This window comes from Lepisma saccharinum, chromosome 20 (genome assembly GCF_977018435.1).
Source record: "Lepisma saccharinum chromosome 20, izLepSacc3.1, whole genome shotgun sequence".
In the NCBI taxonomy this organism is placed as follows: Eukaryota; Metazoa; Arthropoda; class Insecta; order Zygentoma; family Lepismatidae; genus Lepisma; species Lepisma saccharinum.
This window is the reverse complement of record NC_139248.1, coordinates 61,603,661-61,627,836: the sequence shown is the minus strand read 5'-3', so window position 1 is coordinate 61,627,836 and position 24,176 is coordinate 61,603,661. Positions and strand designations below refer to the sequence as shown.

Genomic DNA, 24,176 nt, shown 5'->3' with positions numbered 1-24,176 from the left:
TCCCTCATTGTCGGATGATGTAAATGAGATGTTTGTAAAATTAGAAAACTTATTGATAGGTTACAAGATGCTGTGAAAATGGTTATATTTTTAGGCATGGATGAATGTTTGCTATACGCATACTAGATAAATAATTGTCCAGAGAAAATTAACTTCAACATGAAACATTGACACTTTTCATTACTTTCTTGCCTTTACTATGTGCAGTAATTAATGAAATTCAAGGGTAAAGATTTGCACGTGCCATTAGAAAAATCTACCAATCATAATTTAAAATGCAACTCATACAGCACATAGCTGATTTACAATACATATTAATTGAGGAAAGGGCTGATATTAATGCTTAAATTTAGGTAATTTTCTACACAGGCATTTAAAACCAATAATTATAAATCATCAATTGGTCAAGTTGCCTGTGCATATAGCACTATGCCATGAAGGCAGATTTAGGGGATGTGGGGGTATGGCCCCCACAGATTCTAGATCTCAGCCATTTGAGGTGATGTAATCAGCCCCATGCTCCTGGTGCCTTTATCCATCAGGTTGCTCCCAGGTACCCATTCATTTGAGGCTGGGTGAGCGGGGACTAGGCCGGGAAATTCCAACTTTAGATCACCCACCCCGGGAATCAAACCTCACGTGGCAGTCAGTTGCCCTACCAACCAGACCACTCTGACTCAAATCCAATTGGCATATGATTAAATGATGAGCATTCTCTCCTTGATATTTAAAATTAAGCAATTATCCCTACGGAGGTAACTAAAATGACAAATAATTATCTAAGTGTGATCACTTCCTCTCCAAGATGATGTCTAGAGCTTATAAATCTTTAGTGAAACTAACACGCAACAAATAAATAGGGGTAATCTGCTTGCACTAGAAAAGATGGTAAAAATTCCTCTACCTTTTACTGGTAGAACTATTCTTGAGTATTTTCAAGTAGCCAAATTAAGGTGGCATAAAACATTTGTGTTTAAGTTATTGTTATTATTATGACAACATAAAAAGCAGCATGTACTAACTCAACAAAACTCAGTGGTACTACCTTACAGATTTTCATTGAGTGTGTGTTATCATTGTGTGGAGATCCATTGAGATTTGGTGTTTACTTAAAAAGCTCTTCTTTACGTTTGTTAGACTTGTCCAATTTCGTGCTTCTTTCTACATAATTTAGTGGCAATTATGTATTTATTAATTTAATATTTTCTGCCTTAATTAGTACCTTTAGAAATAAATTGCCTTACAAATGATGGCTCATCATCATAATACTCTATTGCTTCCATCCTCTGTGTGAGTCTGCACTGAGATCAGTAACATAATTTTATTTCTCCCACTTCATGTTCCACATTTCCCAATATATTCCTCTTCTTACAACCTTCTTCACATTTTTTTACAGCCCAGTAGCTAGATATTTTGACACCCTAGGCAGGATTGTGGTTAGGTGCCCCAACTCCACTCCCCTGAACTAAAAAGCGCCGACATTTTATGTGTGCCCTTCGATATTTTGTTCTTGTGCCATGGTTTACATCGTACAAATTTTAAAATGAGGAAACATCATTTTCATCGCTTGAATCTTCAATGGGAACAAGGGTTGAGAAACACCTTGTATGCTTGCTTTCCTTACCTCTGCCAAGTGTAAATTTCTCTGTCCCATACTCTAACTTTGTTACATAAAAAAAAAGCTTTAAATGGCACTCTAGGCTTGAGCACTACCTTAGCCTAACAGGCCTATGGGCCTGATTTGTTCTATCTATCTTGCCTGTCATACAGTTCTGTATCAGGGCTGACATATTTGTGGAAGAGCTCTCATGTATGCACACATGGACTGCAAGGTGAGCAGCAGTCCTGTAGCATTGTAAAAAAAAAACAGAAAGGAGGGAGTGAGGAAGGCAGGAGGCTTTGTTGGCTGTGTTTGTGCAGTGGGAAACCTCTTGTCATTTGATTTATGACTAAATGCCAGCTTTAGACGAAAGCATTTCCTTTAAGATTTTTGCTAGCATAAATGCTATAAATGCTTCCAAAAATGTTATACTAGATAGCACTTTACATGATAGCAGTTCATGGAACATTTCGGTTAGCTGTTCAGATTACAATTTATTATACATACAGCACAAAAAGCACATCAAGTTACACCATCTATGGTGAGTGCACGGTGTTTACAAATGAAAAAACTAAAATATTCTTCCATATGTGTACAGTAAATGTTGTAAAGTATGTATTTAATCAGCGCCATTCATCTCTACCCAAAACCATTTAATACGAAGCATTATTCCTCTTGGTTGAATAGTTGTAGTCTTTTAAAAATGTGAAGTGGTACATTGTACATTACATCTGTACTAGTGACCCAGATGTCACTTCTGATTGGTTATGGTACAAAATATGCTACAGAAATAGAACAGGTTCTATCCTTGAGAAATGCCATGAAATACGCCATGGCATCTGAAATGGCATAAATGTTAAGAAAAATAAGGAAAATGTTTTGTCTAAAGCGGACCTAACAGTGGAGTGTGGCATTGCAATCATGACAGACAAAACAGGAGGTGGTTCTATGAAATGAAGGGCATTTTTACCAACAGTATTTTTAACTTCTGGCTGCACGAGGCTCTCCCACTTGTGCTCTGCTGCTTATTGACCTTGAGGTGCAACGTGCAGGTGGTTGATTGATCGATTTGGCATATTCTACTTTGCATTTTTTCACTGCTACTTTTGGCTAATCGAGAAGATTAGGATGAGCGATGATCTGATGAAATTGACGTAGGTACTCTCATGTCCTGACCAGGATTCGAATGTGCCCAAGTAACCACCACCGTTGGGCCAACATCAGTTTTTACGTGGGAAAGGTTGGCTTTGCGTTGGTTGGCAAATTGACGTTGGTCTTACGTTGGGTCAATGTTTGCCCAACAATGGAAAAGTGAGTCAAAATCAGTTTTAAAAACAACTTTATCATGCTAAGACAACTTCCAGGAATATGCTGTAAATTCTAGAGTGTAAAATAACTGACATGTAACAGTGTTTCTTTTCGAATATTTCAGTCACAGCACATACTGGAAATATAATATATTTTTAATGAAAGTAGAAGCTATTTTTAACTTGCAGTCGCTCACCAGTCCTTTGTCAGCCACCATGGATGAAAGATGTGTTTAGAATTGCTTATTGTTTGTCTCTTTTGCTGTAGTAGAAAAAGAACATTCTTAGAGGTACTATTGTGAAGGTGGTTAAGCAATGTTACGTGCATATTAAATTCCATGACAGGTGGAAAACTAAGTATACTCTAGAAGGTTTTTGTGCTACCACTTGAAGGTATGGTGCTTTGAAAAAAATTATACCATGTGACAGAGAAAGTGCTGTGCATTTTTTATTTTCATAAATAACTTGAAACATTTGGCCTCACAATAAATTATGTATATATCAGAAAACAACCCTATCCATTCTTTAGTTTTCAGTACGTAAAACCATACATTGGCCCAACGTAAAACCATACATTGGCCCAACGTGAAAACCACACATTGGCTCAACGTTGGAACCATGGCCAAAATTGCTGTTGGCCAACAGTATGTTTTTCCATTGGGCCAACCGTTGGCCAACCATTTTCAGTGCAGTTGGCTCAACGTTGGGCCAACCACTTTTGGTTACTTGGGTGGGGCTCCTGGCATTGTAGCATGCTCTGTTAACCACTCCTACACAGAGGCTGACAGTGTGTGCAGGTGGGAAGCTTGCATTCAATGGAGCACTTGCTAACCTCCACAAATGCAGTGAGATGCTAAATGTCCTCTCTATATTTTCCCTTCCATCTTTTCAGATTTTTAGCTGACTTTCATGGCAGAGTGGTTATCACAGCATGCTATGATTATGGTAGTCCTGGGTTTGAGTCCCAGACTGGGCATGGCTGTTATTTGTGAGTGTCCCTTCATCAATTTCATCACATCATCACTCACCCTCCTCATCGCAATTAGCCAAAAGTGGGAGAAAAGCAACGCTAAATAACAAAAATCAATCAATCATCAGTAAAACTTCGTTAGTCCGGACTAATGGGGGTATAAGTTGACCGGTTTAACGAAAGTCCGGATTAACTGAAATAACCTAAAAGAACAGTAGAAAGTGCATTAAAACTCCGTTTATAGCAACAAAACATGCTTATTATGGTGTATTTAAAGGACATAGACCTAAATACACTATACAGTACAATACAAAGTCATCAGCCCTTCACACCAAACTGGTGCAAATGAAAAAATATTGCTGTAACTACTCTGAATCATTGGAGATATTATTAAGTATGGGCTGATATCAGTGACTATGTATTGGTATCAGAAAATATCGATTTGAATTCATTTACCGATACTGTGTAATACTTTTCTGGATTAATGAGGTTTTACTGTAATATATATACAGGAATGTTTTTACACTTAGTCACCTTAGTGACCATATGCAGCATCAGTATTGGGAATCTAGGTGTGCCAAGCCTACTATTCAGAGTGTGATGTGTATTTCATCAAAAAACACTATGATTTATATTGATTTAGCCTTTTACATAGTAGCTCAGCTTATTATTATGTATTATGTGCCAGTAACTGGTTACTGCAGGTAACAGCAAAATGTAAGGAAATAAAAAGTTGTTTCAATAAAATGACAACATTGTTAAATACGTTAACCAACAGCATTGCCATCAAGTACATATTGCATGGAACATTTTTTCTGCAGCCGACAGAAGCACAGAGGGAGGTCGGTTCCGCTACCCTGAAGAGGTAACAGGAGGAGAGGGCGCCCGCCAGTGGAAGGGAAGAGATGGAAGACTTTGGAACAGTGTGCTATGGGGTTATTGATATGCCTGTTTAGGGGTCAAGTTACCGGTTAGGCCTGCCGGAACAGGCCAGTGTTGTCACATTGAATTTGCAGAAAAGAGCTAAATCCTGCCTAAAATTGGGATACCATTTCTCTGAAGCAACTAGAACTAGCCTGCAAAGCCAAAGGTGGATTGAACTACAACTGAGACTGGTCGGGTAATAGACGAAAATATAGTTCCTGGGTACGATTCGTGATTTAGACAAACCTTGCTCCTTGTAGCAACATGTTTCAAGCAAGTGTTCTTTGGTTACCAGCCAGGTTAGGTCGACATTTAATAATAATCGACTTAAAATATTTTGAGCACATATATTGCACTTATTATCAGCGATGTACACAAAACATTGGAAGTAAATGCTTACCTAACCTGGCTGGTAATCCAAGATCACTCAATTGAGTATAAAATTACTGATTCCTACCGATGTAATAATGAAAAGTTGTTCAAAATACTGATTAATATATACTGTGTAAGTATTCCATTCTACTTATGTGCATCAATTTAAAAAGAGTTTAGCTTTAAAATATTCAAGAATTGCATCAGAATATTAAATACATGTTATGTCATCACAAAATCCAGCCCTTCACACCAAACTGGTGCAAAATGAAAAGAAATTTAAAATTTTGCATAATTCCCAAGATAACTAGTCTCTGCGAAAGTGTTGTGTGGCATTTTTGCATACTATGTGAAAGATCAAAACACTAAAAAAGTATTACGCAGTATCGGTAAATGAATTCGAACCGATAATAGATATCAGCCCAGACTTAATAACATCTCCAATGATTCAGAGTAGTTACAGCAATTTCTCCTTCACTGGAAAATTTTCAAATGTCACGCTACATAAGATGCTTCACTGCCTTATAAAACTTTGTACCAGTTTACCCTATCCTGTTTATTTCTGGTTTATATATAAACTCTCGTTCTACTTTCTAAATATTTTAAGCTCCAGTATTTGCTCACATCCTATTCTGATCTTACTTTTCCTGCTCTTGTTTCTTGTGGGGGTTTATCCAAAACTTTCCATCTGGGTGGGTGTAAGTTCATGTTAAGGGGAGGGTTTAAGGGTAAATTTAGAGCCAAAATTACCATAAATCGGGACTTTGTGAAAAATTTTGTGGGGGTATTGACAACATTTTGGGGAAGAGTTAGGGCATGTTTGGGGTGTGTGGATAATCACTGGTTGTGACTGCAAAGATTGTCATCAATTTGTATTGAATATTTTTTTAAATACTTTTAAATACGGCCATAAAAAAATAAGAGTTGTCACACCCACAGGGATCGAACCACAGACTTTCTAGTATAAGACATATTTCTTCCTTCAAAGAAGTACCCAATTCTTTTTCTGAAAACGTAGTTCAGAAAGGAGGCTCACAGTGACTGCATTGATCCTGAGTGAGGTCTGGGGAAGTACGTGCCATGTACTTTCTAAGGGATAGCCTAATGGTAAAGGTCCTGGGTTCATGACAGAGTACAAGAGAAAACTCGATAAGTTCATTTTTATCGAGTCACTGTTGTTGATGGCATGAGCGTAGTATGCACATGAAAAATTCTAAGTCCTGAGAAATGTGATAGTTGAAAAATGGTATACAGTGGAAAATAGTGAGTCTTCAAAGTTGGAATAGGTTCTCTTGTAGAAACAGGAAATTGTAAATTAGCAGGTTTTACCCCTGCACTCTTCAAATGTGATGAATATCACAATCTACTTTCTAACTACATACCACAATTGCTCAGTTTCAACAAAGGATGGTCCCCTGGAAGTGGTTCTGGTGTCATGACATCCAAACCTGCTGCAAATATTTTTCCTGTTACCAGAGCATCATGAAGAGCTTCTTGGTCAACCACACCTGTATATAAACAAAATGCATTAGATATTTATCTGTCTGCCTGAGGCAGTGACATAACTTAAATCCCCCCAACCACTTCTCTGCAGTGAATAACAAGACTTTGAAACTGTACATTAATCCGCAAGTACTATGGACATTGATAATTCACACAACTACTATGCATGGGTCTGTCAGACCGCTGTTTTGATTTTGAACTGTGAACAAGCTGTTCTGCCAATTTCAATTTCTGACATGTTTCTCATGACTTGATATGGTTATAAAAGACTATTGTAAAGCAGTTTTCAAGTATTATTGTTTAGTTAAAAAATGTAACGTAATTTGGTTCAGAGGCAATGCTTGCAGTGATGGGGGATGCTGGGGAATAGCTATGCTTTGATTCAATAAATGAATTTATAACATAATGATTCTACAATATATGAACTTACAATTGGATACAATTCACCAATTGGAAATTGTCCTCCATTTCGAGTTGAGATTCCAATTGAAACCAATTCATTGTGATACATTTATTGGACATCCAATAGAATCCAATTCATTCCAACTGAAACTAATTCAATCCAATTGAAATTTTAATTGGAACCAATAATAATAACATATCTTTATTGAGCAGGCGAGGTTCAGCATACGCTGTTCTCCCACCTAACCCTTTTCAGAATACAGTCTACAGTTGACACACATTTGCTACAAATAGTATATATATTGAATAAGAAAAAAGAAAACAAAACAAAACAATAATAATAATAATAATAATAGTAAATAAGTAAGTAAGAAAGATGAACAAAAAACAAAAAACTTATGGACAATTCGAAATCAAATTTGAACTGTAAACATACAATTAAGGAGTATATGTTACGAATGGAGAAAATGACACGCGCCATGATAAAAAAATGCCCGCCATCTTCAAATCAGTGATAGTAAAAATAAAATAACAGTGGTTCTGAACTGTCAACATATGAGGCTCACACCACACAAAAAATAAACTTTTTTAAAAATGGTCAAGGAACCAGGTTGTATGACTTCATATGGATTGACCCAGAAGAGAAATATTTGACGTGAAGTAATATCAAGTTGTGACATTGACATTGACATTAATATATTGTGGGATGTATTTTATTCATGTGTGCTTCTAGATTCAAACTGTTTACATAGAAGATAGTCCTTTGCTTTTGTTTTAAGAACAATGCGGTGTTGATTGGTTACTTATTGTTGTGGGCAATTTATTCCAGGTTGAATCTGCATTTACCGATAATGATGATTTGAAGGAGGCGGTACTGCAATGACATGTAAAAAGTTTATTATGCCCTCGGCGTGGAGTGTGAGTGTATTTGAGTGCCTATTTTAAGTTTTCTGAATAGATAATCTGGTTTACTTACTTTTAAAATTGTGTTTATTAAAGTGATATAGTACAGATGCCTTCTTCTGTCCCTTGTCAATATAGGCTAAATAGTACAACCTCATTACCCCTGTCAGGTCTCTTTCCACTAGGGTTTTCAGAGCATATCATTTGACATGAAACGTCTTCTGGAGTGGTAATGCCAGTGCATTTTATGTTTGTGTTGAAGAGTTTCTACCAGACAGGTAATATATCTGGTCATTTCACAGTGCACTTGGTCAGTGGAATTGCGTTACATGAAAACCTTTTACGAGAGGTGCAAACAAGGACATAGTTGTATAACATATTGCACTTTGTAACCAATATCAGATCTTAAGGCGATCAAGGTGAAACATCCATAGGGAGTACCAATGGACATGCAGAACAATGTTCTTCTTGAAAGTTCACATAACCAATGTTGGCTATTACAAAATAGTATGGCAAATGTTACTTACAGTGACTGTTTATTCTTGTTTCGTCTAGGCTAGGGCAACAATTTTTGGCTCATGTTACAGAGTTCTGAAAATACCTGGATCTGGATCGAGTGAGAACTGGTACCAAGATCTGGTTCCCAGAACTAGGTACCTGGATCAAAATTCCAGAACTAGGTACTCAGATCCATTATTACCTGGGACCGGGATATTTCAGGATCCAGATCTGGCAATCCCCAAGAACCAAGAACTTTTTAAAGCTTACACACACACACACACACACACACACACACACACACACACACACACACACACACACACACACACACACACACACACACACACACACACACACACACACACACACCCACACACACTCTCACTCACTCACTCACCCACTCACTCACTCACTCACTCACTCACTCACTCACTCACTCACTCACCCACCCACCCACCCACCCACTCACTCACCCACTCACTCACTCACCCACTCACTCACTCACTCACTCACTCACTCACCCACCCACCCACCCACCCACCCACTCACTCACTCACTCACTCACTTTTACATGACTAGTTACTCAACAGTAAAAAAAATAGGAACAGTTTGTGTCATGTAGAAAGAGGATAGCCATGGATAAGATTTGCTGAATGAAATTATGATGTTAATAATTAATATTTTCTGTAGTATTAGATCGATGAATGTCTGTTCCAGTTAATAAGCATAATAATCATGCCAAAATTCAAGGTCATGAGTATGATGCTACAGAGAAAACAATGAAGATCAGTGTAAAAACAACAACAGCAATACATTAACTTGTCCCTGAAAGCTCTCTTCAAGATAAACTACAAAAATGAGAAATGGAAATGAATGTGATTTTTAACCAAAACTCCGATGATTCAAGTTTGGATTCAACCACTTCTGTCAAATTTTGCTACTTTAATGTTACTTGAAGTGGATTTTCATGCTCAGAAATCAGTTATATCATAGAGCATTGTCTGAGATGGACTTCCTGCTATCTCTAGTAATAGATAATTCACAATATCCAGAAAATAATGATCTACTTCACAGCAAATGACCTGCCACCAGTTCAAAGACCCAAGAACTAGGTTACAGCAGTACACCTGCCATCAGCAACAAAGCTTTTCATCAGACTACATCAACAGCTGCAGAAATAATACAAATGTTTGCAGCCTGCGTTAGATGCCAGCAACAAGAGGCGAACATCCCTCAACAGCAAATCACAGTGGAGCAAAACATTAACCTCAAGTCCATATAAAGAAAGCTTATTTGGAGGGAAAAATATGTCAACATAAGTAAAAAAAAGTGCAACCAGTCCAAATAAAAGACAATGAACATTGCACCAGATGTTCAGATGAAAGGAAAGGGCAATTGGTCTCAAACTTTTGAAGAAAAATGGGTTGATAGTTTGAACACACATTAAGTTTGTGCTAAAATAGAGACAGGTAGGATTTATTTTATATGTGATGTGTGTTGTGACTGCAGAAAAATTATTCTACAACTTTTGAAGAAAACTGGTCTATATGAAATGTAGCATTGATTTTACATTTACGGATGCTACTATCAAAAATCAAATCAAAATCAATCAGATTGTGTATCATGATGTCTAATAGTAACATCTGAAACTTTTGAAGAAAAATGTGTTCATACATTAGACACTTGAAGAATGTACTAAAGGAGAGGCACAAAACAATTATTGTACTTGTGATGCTTGTCTTAACCGTGGAAAGGGAACTGGGAAAATATGTTTTTTTTTGCCTCAGGCTAAAAGTCCTATGTGAAGCATTACTCAAATGTATAATTTTACCTGGTGTTTGTGTCATAGCCATATCTGTAACACACGTGTTCTGGGGAAGTCAATGGAGTCCATTTTGTTGCATTCTTTGTATAAATAATCATTTTTGCCTAAGTTCTGCTGCTACTCACTCTATTGTGAAGTGTGTAGTTCTTCCTACTCCTTGGTTGAAGGTGGATAGTGATTTGATTAAAGAAACAACAACATGGATAGACACAAACCTGTCTTGGGACATGCAAATTACTAATTTAACTCAAAAGTTAAGCAGGCTCTGCTACATGATGAGAATTTTGAGAAATGTTTTAACTTTAAATGATTTAAGGACAGTATATTTTGGACAGATTCAACCTGTACTTACATATGGCATCTCTTTCTGGGGCAGTTCACCCAAAATGCAGAAAATTTTTATTTGGCAAAAACACATATTAAAAATTATGAAGAATGTATCCCTCTCAAACCCAACAAAACAAATTTTCAATGAATTTCAAATATTACCTCTTCCATGTTTGTACATATTAGAAACGTTGTACTTTATTCATACAAATTCTAAAATCTTCTCAAAACGTCTGGACATACACAAGTACAGCACTCGTATGCATAACTCCCTCCACCTTTCTACTGTCCGCACATTCAAAACACATAGTGGTCTAGGATTTCAAGGTGTAAAACTCTATAACAAGCTGCCAGAGGAATTCAAGAATCATAATCCAACCAAATTTAAAATAACAGTAAAAAGCTTGCTTATGAAGTATTTGTTTTATAGCACAGAGGAGTACTTGGATCATATTTTTCATTAACCTTTGATTTTTCTTCTATTTTTTATGTTCACTAATAGCCATAACCTTTGATTTTTCTTCTATTTCTTATGTTATTCTATACTCTTTTATACTTTTTAATATGCATAAGTATGTGTTAATTCTTTTGTACTCAAAATTATACATGTAATTGACCTATCCCATATCATAGTGCTATTTGTACTTATGATTTATTTCCATTCACTTGATCATATATCATATCATATCACAACAACAAAGAAGACAATTAAATAAATATTCATAAAGATCACAATTTGCTCGGTTCCAAATTGGTGAGAATTATTTGTTAAAGGAAAGGCATATGTTGTAGTACACCATTGAGCTTTTGTTTTTTAATTCCAGTTTATGCACAGATAGGTGAATTGGGATTGGGCCTACAGTTTATGGAGGGTTCCAAACCAACACATGCCTCCACTGAGTATTGAACCCAGGATCCCTTGATTACAAGGTGACGATGTTACCACTTCTCCATCGGGGAGGCCCTTCGTAGTGCACCACTGTCACTTTAAACTACTGGAGGACATGGTTTGTAGCATGTACAGCAATATAATCATTGAATATAAATGCAGCAACTTAATGCTGTTTAAATTCATAACTTTGAAATATTTTAGTTATAGAGGGTGGACCAAAAAAAAAAAGGTAACCGAACATAAGGTAATGGTTCTACACTTCGGTTACTTTTTTTTTGTGTGGGCCACTCAGTATGTCTACGAGAGGGATAAGAGCCCAATATAAATTGCGATACTGTTGTCAGCTTATTTACAAGCTATGTATCCAACACAGGTTCTTGAAATAAGTTAAAATTATGCAGGAAGTTGGTAAAATTTCTATTCAATGTGAGCATATACTTGCAATATTATTTTTGCAGGGTGACTTGAAAATATGTTAAATGCATATACTTTCAAGAATTGTGATGTAACGAGAGGACTTTTTTTTTTAATAATAAAAAATTGGTATCTTTATTATATTCTTAGAAATCATGATTATGAGTTACAAAATTCATTATTGAATACTGCCAAAAAGTGTTGAATCCAGCCAGTTTTTCCAGGAAGGTGGATGGGTGTTGAATGTCATCAAATTATTATACAAGGTGTGGCTATTAATATCCAGGACTGACGTCACAGCACAAAACCGATCACTCACCCGAGAGGGACGCTGCTGGTATCCGGTAGGTGGTACATCTGCACATGCACCCCGAAGCGCGCACCAGTTGGAGACAAGAGCTTGGCTGGGAAAGACGCGTCGAAACGTATCTGGTGGAGTGTTGTTGTCAAAGTGGTAAAGTGGTGTTGTGGAAGTGCAGAAATGGAGCAAAGGGTGAATATCAAATTCTGCTTCAAACTGGGCAAAAGTGCGACAGAAACACATGCAATGTTGAAGCAAGTGTATGGTGAGCAAGCATTATCCCGTTCCCGAACATTTGAATGGTATGGACGGGCGTGAAAGTGTTGAAGATGACGCCCACACCGGAAGGCCGATTTCCGTGCGTACGCCTGAAACAATTGAGAAAGTGCGTGAGCTTGTAACATCGGATCGGCGACTGACTATTCGAATACTGGCCAGTGAACTGAACATCGACAAAGAGGTGGTTCTCCAAATTCTGACGCAAGACCTAGGGAAACGCAAGGTGTGTTCCAGATTTGTTCCGCACTGTTTATCGGACGAACAAAAGCAACACAGAATGGACACGTGTGGTGAACACATTGACAACGCTGACGCTGACCCTGCTTTCCTGGATTCGATAGTAACGGGTGACGAATCGTGGTGCTACCAATACGACCCTGAAACCAAGAGACAGAGCGCAGAATGGCGGTCTCCCAGCTCCCCTAAACAGAAAAAGTTTCGATTTCAAAAATCAAAGGTCAAAGTCATGTTAATCGCTTTCTTCGATAGTGAAGGACTGATTCATCATGAATTTGTTCCACCTGGCACGACTGTTACAGGACAGTATTACGCATTAGTTCTTGCCCGACTCCAACAAAGAATTCGCAGAGTACGTCCCCGTTTTCGACAGAATGGGAGTTGGTGTCTGTTGCACGACAACGCCCGCCCCCACATTGCGTTGCCAGTGAAGCGGTTTTTGGCCAAGCATGAAGTCGTAGAGCTGCATCATCCACCATACTCTCCTGACTTGGCCCCCGCAGACTTCTTTTTGTTCCCAAAACTCAAAACTGTGCTGAAAGGAACATGGTTTGTGGATGTTGAAGACATCACGAAGCACGTGACGTCGACATTGAAGAGCCTTCCGAAGGAGGACTTTAAAAGTTGTTTCCGCAACTTATACAGCCGAGCACAGAAGTGTATTACGGTAGGTGGGGATTACTTCGAAACATATTAAAAGGGTAAGTTTTTCACATCATCTGTTCTGGTGTTATTAGAGCAGTCCTGGAAATTAATAGCCACACCTTGTATTAATGAAACAATCCTAATATTTTAAAATTTCCCCTTACCTCTGATATGAAATTTAAATAAATTATTTTGACTTTATTAATTTTTATTAATTAATCATTGATTAAATTATTTTGATTTCAATTACACGGAAGATTGAATCAGTGCCTATTATTATGAAAAAGTCACAAAGGGTACATTCTACGTAAAATTAAAGTGAATGAAAGAAAGCCAAAGTGAACATGGCTGCAAAATTTCATAGCTATTGTCTGAGTGCTCTGCCCAATTATTGAAATTTTTTAGGGTGGGGGACATTTTAATTAACGGAAGGGATTCCTCCCCCCCCCCCCCAGGTTCCCTGAATTGATCACTGCTGCCAAGTGTACATTTCATCCTGGTTCCCTCCTCTGCTATGCATAAATGTATAGTATGCCTCTTTCTATTTATTTATCATAGAATGTTGGTACAATTGTTGCTGGACAAATTGTGTAAGGAAAATAAAATTACACTGCCCAAGACAAAAAAATATTTTTGGTGCCTTGGCTTTTAGGCCTGTTCCTGGTTTTTTTGGGGGGGAGGGGGACACTGATTCTGAAAATTGCATTGGATAGACTGCATCAGCTCTGGTTTCTTAGATATGGATATGATAGATATGAATGTATACAATTTTAGTCTGCTCTTTAAAAGATATCTCTTCTACAGAATCGGGATGTCATGACAAGCTTTCTTATTTGACTTGGCAATTACTGTATTTAAATTACCCACATTTTAAAAATGTAATTGACCTTTGTTTCACAACTATTCTCACTCATATCATTTCATTTTTGTGGATCGAACACAGTAGACATTATGGCTACTTCATGGTGGAGTTGCTTCAGTCATTCCGGCGTATTTTGCTATATTTGTGGGAAACCTATTCCCGAGCATATGTAGGTTATTTTGTTGTCAAGCTTGGAGATCAGGAGAAGCCATGGGCTCCTCATATTGTATTCAAAACCTGTACTTAGCATTTGCTCCAGTGGACAAATGGAAAGAGAAGCTGCCTGAAATTTGGAGTACCAGTGGTGTGGAGGGAACAGAAAAAACATTTTGATGGCTGTTATTTTTGTATTGTTAATATCATAGGCATCAATCGAAATAATCGCTTCTGCAATGACATGAAGAAAATTGGTCTTTCAGAATATAACCCAAGTGACTGGCATATTTTCATTGACCGTTCAAAACGTAGTTTGAAATCAGGCACGTATGTTCTAGGCTACCTAGGCTATTGCCGAAGCCCAGATTAAATACAGAAAATAATCGACTATCAAATGTGACTGATGCTTCACTCTCAAACAACGACCGTGGGAAAAAAATGATAGTATAAAACCCGCGACTCCTGTGCACCATACTCCCGTGAGGAGAGGATTTTTCGTCCAAGGTTTGTTTTCCTTGTGCTCGCTCTACGCTCTATACATGGGGATGGCCTCACCAGGCTTCAGCGGTTAAATTCTTCCCCGACCAGCACCTGGGGGCGATCGGTGATATATTTGTAGTGGCTTCTTCGAGAGGAAACTCTTCGTTTTTCAACGGCGGTAAAACCTTACAGGGATGCCAAAGCTCTAACCAGCATAGGATTTTTCCCAGGTAAGGGAAATTTTGAAACTAAACTACTATTTCAGGAACGGGAAAAGAGTGGCTGGCATGTGATAGGGAATTTGTCCTCTAGGCCAAAACAACACTGTCCCATCGAACACATGCAGAACTCACAGGCCGCTGACCTTCAACCAACAAACCACGCTTTATGATGTTTTCAACCCCTCTACTGCTTTGTTTATGACTGGCTGGGGTAGACTGACTGGCCAGAGATGACAGAGGGCATTTTGCGAGTGGAAATTGAGTTGAAGGAAGTTTAAGAAAATTAGGTTTCTTACTGTGTGGATTTTATTAAGTGTATTGAGTGCGTGAATTACGAATATATACTGCGTCGTGTAGTGAACGAAAATGAATGACATAATTAACGAACTATTGCCGAAACAATTTACTCTGCTTTTGCATGAGGATAAACTTCAAATCGTGAAGATATGCAGGCCTCTGGCATCGCAAAGAAGAAAAGAATGGATTTGATTTGTTATTTTGCGTTGCTTTTCTGCAACTTTAGCTAATCACGACGATGAGAATGAGTGACGATACGTTGAAATTCATGAAGGGTCATTCACAAAGATACCCATGTCCATGCCTAGATTTGAACCTGGGTTCCCTGGCATCATAGTGCACTGTGCTAATAACCATTTTACCACAGAGGTTGCCAAGAAAAGAATGGAGTTCCTGTCCAAATTAAATATTCAAGGTAAGAAGTTTATTATACATGTACATTTTATTCTCACACGTAGGCCTACATAAATATTTCACAATATGGGTCTCTATATTTTATAAATAGCCATGAAATATTTTAAATGTTTTCCTTATTGTTTTTATATTAATGAAACAGTGTTAGTTTTATAATTATTAGTAAATTGTAATGTATTTATTTTAATCGCAATGTCACATCACCTTAAAATCCAAGAAATTGAACGAAAAAGAGCCTCCCATTTGAACATTATGATAAAAAGAGATAGCCCAGGTTTTAAACCCAGCATACGCCACTGTTTGAAATGTGTTCTATTAAATAACGGCAACAAACATGGTTCTATTCCAATCGGACACTCCACCAGGATGAAAGAAGAGTAGAAGACCATCTCTTAGTCTTGGAAGAGATAAAGTACCAAGAACATCAATGGGTGATTGTGTAGACTTGAAGATGGTTAAGAATGACCAACATTTCATATCTTCAATGAATGAATTCGAATCATGTGCCTGCTCTTCATTTGTTCTTGTGAAAAACTTTCTTGGCAACAATAAGGCTGTCAACTACACACAATTAATAGAGGATATGCTCTTTCATTTCAACAGGCTTGGCTGTAACATGAGTGTTACACTCCATTATCTGCACAGCCACTTAGATCTCTTTCCAGAGAAGCTTGGTGACTTGAGTGAAGAGCAGGGTGAAAGATTTCACCAGGACATAAAAACAATGGAAGCCAGATACCAAGGAAGATGGAATGCACACATGATGGCAGACTATTGCTGGAATCTTATGCGGGATTGTCCTGGCAGATCCCACTCTCGGGAGCATAGGCGTAGCTAGAACTTTATATTTGGGTGTGCACAAAGAAAAAATGAGGTCTTGTGTTTTTTTAATAGCATATTTTGCAACACAATCACTTGGCTCGTTAACTGCACTGATGTTTGTAAAGGAATATAAATTCACTAAATGACAGTGTTGAAAATTTCTGAATATATATGTTGTAGAAAAAAATCAAATTGCATAGAAATTACACACACAAAAAATGTTCATAAATGTTACAAAAAATACATCAAAATACACGTCATCTATAACAAGAGACGTCTGTCAAAAGGTACAGTGTTCTGAAACTCATCAATAACTTCATTAATTTATTTATTTATTGAGAAAATTTCAGATACAGCACAGGTGGCCATTTTACACTGAAATTGTTAACAATGAGAAAGCAATAATTATAATAAGCATAAAAATAAAAATTTAAAAAAATAAATAAAAGAATAATTAAGAGTAACGAAACAACATAAAAGTGAATAGCAAATGAACAAAAAAAATAAGTAAAAGATGGCACAATGTGATATTAATTACAAGCATTTCTTCTGATAGAAGACCGAAAGGCAAACTAGGAGGAAAATATATCAATATTTGAAGGGAGATCATCAATAGACTAAGCTTTTTCCTGCTCCACAAATATCAAGAGCGGGGCTTCCAATCTATGCTGCTTCTGAGTTGCTCTTAATTTAGTTTTAACTTGGGTAAGTTTGGAGAAAGCTCTCTCTCACACGTGCAGCTTGTGACAGGTATAGAAGAAAGGCGCTGCAGTACAGGGTAGAATGCAGTAAATATCTTCTTCCTCCAATGAAATCAAAAAAATTGAAAAACTATAGACACTCGTTTCATCAGCGATAATGCACACATTTGTGCAAAGTAATGACATTTTCAACTTCTTACAAACTGTCGCTTATTTTCTCCTCTTATTGAAATATCTGTCTTTAATTCTCTTTGATAAAGCAGCCCATTAGGGTGTGCCTAGGCACACCCGGCACACCCCGTAGCTACACCTATGCTCGGGAGTCTTACAAAAGGAGCTTCTTGTGTGTCGAATGGCTGGAAAATTTATGTCATAAATCTGTGCTTCTGGTATGAAAAAAGTAGATTTTCGGGTAGTACGTTTTTCTTTTAATTTTTTATGTGTTTTCTTCATGCTTAAAATATATTAATTTAAAAAGCACATTAAAATAACCTGATTATTTTATATATTTATTACGGGCAAGCAGAACAAAGAGTGGCATATGGCATATGTACTGTATCTTGAAAACTAGAGCTGATAAGGGAAAACTGGTACCATTTTTTGAATCAGGAGGTCAAATATACCAGAAACTGGTCTAACATTTGAGACGCCAAAATGTGTGTTGGCCAGTGTTATAAATAGTTAACATTTAAAGAAGAGTTAAAAAAAATAGAGCAGGTTACTTCTAAACAAAAAGCAGATCAAAATTAAATGCCTTGTTCTTGATTATTAAACAAGAAACTACACACTTACCTCCACGACCGACATTAACAAACACTGCATTTGATTTCATTTTTGAAAATGCTTCTTTGTTGAATAGTCCTTGGGTTTCTGGTGTAAAGGGGCATGCAACAATCACAGAATCACTTTGCTGCAGAAGGGTGTCAAATGAAACAAATTCTGCACCAATAGCATCACCTGAAGTAAAAGAAAATATATATTATATTCAGAACAAAGTGACATGCAGTGACATAACCTGAAAATTTGATCTGGTTTACCATAACAATTATTATTTAATAGTTTTTCTTGTATGTACGCATTGCTTGCATTGTAGAATTATTTTCCTGTAGTTTACGGTTATTACAAGCATAAGAAAACAGTTTTCCGTTTTGTGACATTTCCGGAGAACACATGCTCCCTTCATCAGACATTATTTTTTTTTTTAAAAAATAATTGCTTACCATTGTTATAACTGTATCTTTAGTCAAAATGAAAATAAACGTCACAACGAAAAACAGGCACATTTCGAATACCAATACAAATAATCTTGGTGTGCCCCAAGGAAGTGTACTAGGCCCCCTGTTGTTTCTGCTATATATAAATGATCTCTCATCTGCTGTGCCTGCATCAACTACACTACTCTATGCAGATGACACCTCCCTAAGTATTGTAGATTGTAAAATGAACTATCTTCAACAAAATTCAAATAACACTTTAAAAAATTTAATGGATGGTGCAAGGAAAACAGACTAATACTAAATCCAACAAAAACTAGCAACATGGCCTTCCACACGACAACAGAAAAACAAAGATTGCCCAACACTCGAAATAGACTCAAAAATCATACAAAAAACCACAACAATAAAATTTCTAGGCATACATTTTGATGAAAACATGTATTTTGGTCATCATATTGAAAATCTATGTAAACATCTAGCTACTTTACATTATGCAATTCGGAAAATGAGAAGTATATCTAACTTAAAATGGTAAAAATCCTCTATTTTTCAAGTATAGAATCTAGACTAAGGTATGGCATCTTCCTATGGGGGAACTCAACAAAACTGTCGAAGGTTTTCATTCTACAAAAAAGAATCATCAGAACTATGGTCCAAGAGCCTCCACAAACATCTTGTAAAACTCTGTTCACCAAACTTTCAATACTCACAGTACCATCCCTATATATATATTAGAATGCCTCCTATTAGTAAAGCACAACATCAAAAACCTCAATAAAAATAGTAATATACATAATCATAACACAAGAACAAAGGCAAATATACACATAGACCACCACAGACTGAACCTACACAAAAGGAGTGCCAGAAACACAGAAATACTACTATACAATAAACTTCCATGTGAAATAAAGGAGGAAAGACATCTTAAGCTATTCAAAAATAAAATAAAAAACTATCTCTTAGAAACATTACCCTAAAGCATAGAAGAATTTCTACAACATATCTAAAACTACTTTCTCTCTCTCACCCATGTACATAATCAGTTGGACACAATATATAAACATGTATGAAACTTTAATTAATCTGATATGCATCCCATATATGTAATCTAGTGGATGTAATATACATTTGTAACTCAATTATGCTGATCTACATCCCAAATATGTTATCAAGGGTATGTAATATATATTTGTAACCATAACTGCTATATGCCATGCATGTAATCAAACCGATATGTAATAATATATACTTGTAACTTTAATTATACTGCATCCCAAATAAGTAATCAAGTGGATGTATTTGTACTAAAATCATGCTAATGTTATATGTAACAAATGACGTGCTCTATACTGCTGCAGATAGAAATATCTACAATGTAGTCAACAGAACAAGAATAAATTACAATTACAATTACAATATGCTTGTAATAACTGTAAACTACATGAAAATAATTATTATTTATTGTGTATTTTATTACACACCCCTATCAAGATTAATTAGGTACAATAGATATAAAATACCAATGGAAAATGATCAGTGGTGTACAAAAACCAGTCTTGCTTTAATAGTTTGCATAGTAATGGGTGATTTCCCATATATGATAGCTAAAGGTATAAAAAAATACATCAGAAAAGTTGGTGTTATGGTGGAAAACATGGCAACATGGAGAATATGCCACTACAACAAACTGCAAACACCACAATACAAAATTTTACTCCAATGTGGGAGAGGGGGGAACTAGGTAGGTCATTGCACATGCGCTACCAACAGATCAAGGCAACATAAGAAAATGACCTATACCCTGTCCCAGCTAACTGTAGAGCAGGGCCACACAGAGGAGGAGGAAGGAAATCAAGTGGTGAAAGCCCAGCATTGCCAACCTTTTGGTCCTTACTGTACATGTCCAGACGTACGGCCCAGACCTTAGTCCGTATGCTAAATGTGTGGCTTATCAAAATTTACACTTGCTGTTTTATCCCTAATATTTCCCTAAGAAATTTTTAAACCAAGGGTACGGACCTGGAGACAAAAATACGGTCTGTTTGCCATGTGCGTACGGTATTGTTGCTTTCAAAAGTTTGCAACGCTTGCAGAGCAAAGCAGGGAAATTTGGTAACTCCAGTTGACCATTATGCAATCCAGTTTCTCTCACTGTTCATTGGTGGAGCCGTCTCTTGTAACTACTTGTGCAGAGACTTGTTCTCATTCGCCTAGTCTACAGTTAGCTGGTACATGGTCTAGTCTGAATGGCATGTAAGTGAGAAGCAAACAAAACAATTACAGTTTGTCTGCTCACTCCACCATGAAAAAGTTGCATTTATTTCTGAAAGTTTATTTCTAAGTGATAGGCGTTGCTTGTCTCTTGTTACTTCAGTTTCAAAGCTCTCTTGAGTGGCGCAACCACAAGGGGGGAGGGGCAAGGGGCATTGCCCCCCCAACCTTGGTCAGAAATGAGTTCTAGGGGGGCAAAAATTGACAGCAAAATGTACCTGCAGGGGGGCAATTATCGCCCAGAGCTTCAAATTTTATGCAAATAAAAATACTTTTCGTAATAACATTATTATTAACATTATTTTCATTAACATTATTATTATTATTAAAATTATTATTGGTATGTTTATCCTGGTACTTTCCCCCCTCAGACAAAAATTCGTGGTTGCGCCTCTGGCTCTCTTAACAGTAATATAATAATAATAATAACAGAGACACTGAATTGCTACTCAGTGCTCCATTTCCTGAGGAGATTATAAGGGAAAACTGTACATATCTTTAACTGAAGGATCCAAATGTAGACACACAGTCTCTCACAGTAAACACATCTTGATCTGAGTAATTTCTGGGAATTACATTGGAAGAGAATGTAACTAACATGGCTTGCATTAACAAGAAAATACAGGGATATTTTCACATCAAATATCCCAAAATATACTTCCTCCCAATCCATAACATGCACAAAACAAATTTAAGGTTTATGCAGTGTGCAAGTTCAATATTTCTTTCTTGGATTGGTCAGAGAGAGAACGGTGATACCTATTATAGAATTCAGCTATAAATAGGATATGCATATGTTATATTTTGCAATGATAACCACTTTCCCAGGTTTGAATCCCAGCTTGGGCATGGATGTCCTTTGAGGGAGTCCCTTCATCAATTTCATCATATCATCACTCATCCTCATCTTTGAAATTAGCCAAAAGTGGTAGAAAAGTGAAGTAAAATAAAGCACATCAGTCACTACCTTTTGGGGGTATATAAATGTGCACTATTATTAATAATAATGAATACTAAAAGAGAAATATTACTACATAATGAATCGTAAATTTCCTCACAGAAGTATCTTCCTGAAGCAACCACTATTCTGCCTTTGGTTATACTTAATGTTCATTTTTCATCTATTGCAAACTTATTTTTCAATAACTGTTAGTCTTGATGCCTTCTTTAACAACAAAGTTAACTGTTTTTATGGAAATAATATTTAATATCTGGTAACAGTTCAATTCGGCCTTCTTCTGGAAGGATTTAATGTGAGATTGACAAAATGAAAAGCCTTAGAATGGTGTAGAATGTCATACCCTATCAACTTACAATCAAGTATTGTCACATCTCAGGTTCCATAAAATCAGATGTGTTGTGGGATTTTGCACTGGTGATGCTTGAAAGCATAAACCTATGATTACTTCAAAAATATTTTAAAATCTAATTCAAATATTTCTGTTACAAATATGATTAACAAATGCAAAGTTTCCTTTATGCAATGGAAAATTGGTTGATTGATTGATTGACTTGGGAGTTTTAAGTCCACTTTATGCACAGTAAGTGTAATCATGACTGGACCTACAGTTTAAAGTGGTATCTGAACAACTATGTGCCTCCATCAGGTATAGGGTTACCAGATCGCTGTAAGGTAATTGTAGGACATGCTGTCCCAAAATGTAGGACATTAAGTCAAAATGTAGGACACAAAACATTCTCAATAAATAATAAATATTTCTATAGAACACGGAAAGTAGTTGAAAAATGACACTTTTCAGTTTTAAGAAATGAATTCTTAATGAATTTTTAAATGCAAAATTTCAAAACTTACAATCATACTAATAAATGCACCTCTTACTGCATGATTTAAGTGGTACTTCTCAGAGGAGACAATTTTTATCAAAATCTCAGGTTTAGTCAAACTATATTTATATTAGAGTGGACAGTCAATTTGAAATTATAGGGACCAGTACCAAACGAACATTTTACAGACTTTATGAAAAAATAATTCTCTCTTGAGTCTGTTGTGCTGATGGTAATGAAAGTACTCTCTCAACATTTGAATTATGACCTGTAATGGCAAACAAATATTCAGCAATTACAGTAATTTAAAATGGTTTGTGAAGTCTCATTTTGGGTAGTTTTTAGTTCAATAACAGGGTGTCTACCAAAATAACACATCCAGAATTCTTGAATTTTTCTGGACTCTTCTAGACCGTTTTTCCTTTGTTGATTAAGTGCTTCCGTTTTCCCGTTTGTTTAATAGCAGGACAAACTTTTTTTCTTTTTGTGCAATGATTGAATCAAAATAAATTTCACCATTGAGTTTGGAAGCGCAGTCCACGGACTTGTAACTTGCATGATTTTTTCTGTTACCTATTTTTATAATTAATATTATGTAACGCTCAAAATGTAGGACATTTATGATATTCTTCAAATTCCTCCCGGACGCCGGACATAAGGCTAAAATGTAGGACATGTCCGGGAAAATCCGGACGTCTGGTAACTTTAATCAGGTATCAAACCTGGGACTCCTTGATTACAAGGCAATGACACTACCGCTGCACCATTCGGGAGGCCTGCAATGGATAATTGGGTTTCATGAGTGGAGGGTAATTCCAGTAACCTGTTCCTCCCCACCCATGCATGTTGAACATTTCTCTACCTCAGAACATGAATATAAGCATAGAGATAAAAATTACAAGAATAATTATAATACAAATGAAACTAGTATGAAACTTGGATAGCAGCTAAAGGGGCACAAAATAAAAATAATCAATAATTTTGTTTACAGTATTTTGAATTACTTGTGAAGAACTGTTTGTGAAATTCTGCAAACATGTGATAATAATAGCAAAACTGAAAATATTAAACTGAATAAAAAATAACTCCTCCGGATATACTATTTCAATGAAAAATTCTTCATATTTGAGAAAGAAACTAACACTGGAATGTGTTATGAATCTTCATCTAATATATAAAAATGGACGTGTGTATGTTTGTACCGTCATAACTCTCGAACGCCTGGAGCGATTTCAACCAAACTTGGAACATGTATCACTTGCATTCTGGAAAGAAATACTGTGTGGGTAAGACACCCCTGGCACCCCTAAGGGTGGGGATGGGAAGGGGTGACATGTAAAAATAATAAAAAACGACCGATATTAGTGTGGAATAAATAGTTTTTGGGGTCGCCAAGATGAATAGTGATGCTCCCAATGCCGTTCAACTCCACGTTCATCACCTATCTGGATGGGGGGTGAGAGGAGGTGAAAATTATAATGTCAAAAATGACCTAGATTAGTGTCGAATCCATAGTTTTTGGAGTCTCTAAACTAAATGGTGATA

General features: G+C 36.6%; 1 protein-coding gene across 1 annotated transcript in view; it reads right to left on the bottom strand.

Moving 5' to 3' along the window:
* The window catches only part of LOC146003651 (glyoxylate reductase/hydroxypyruvate reductase-like), a 125,615-nt gene that overhangs the window by 12,608 nt on the left and 88,831 nt on the right, over positions 1–24,176 (bottom strand). The window contains exons 6-7 of the mRNA XM_083142002.1: positions 18,148–18,312; positions 6,556–6,681 (exon numbers count right to left, since the gene is read on the bottom strand). Coding sequence (XP_082998128.1) covers positions 6,556–6,681; positions 18,148–18,312 — 291 coding nt within the window. The remainder of the gene's footprint in view (positions 1–6,555; positions 6,682–18,147; positions 18,313–24,176) is intronic.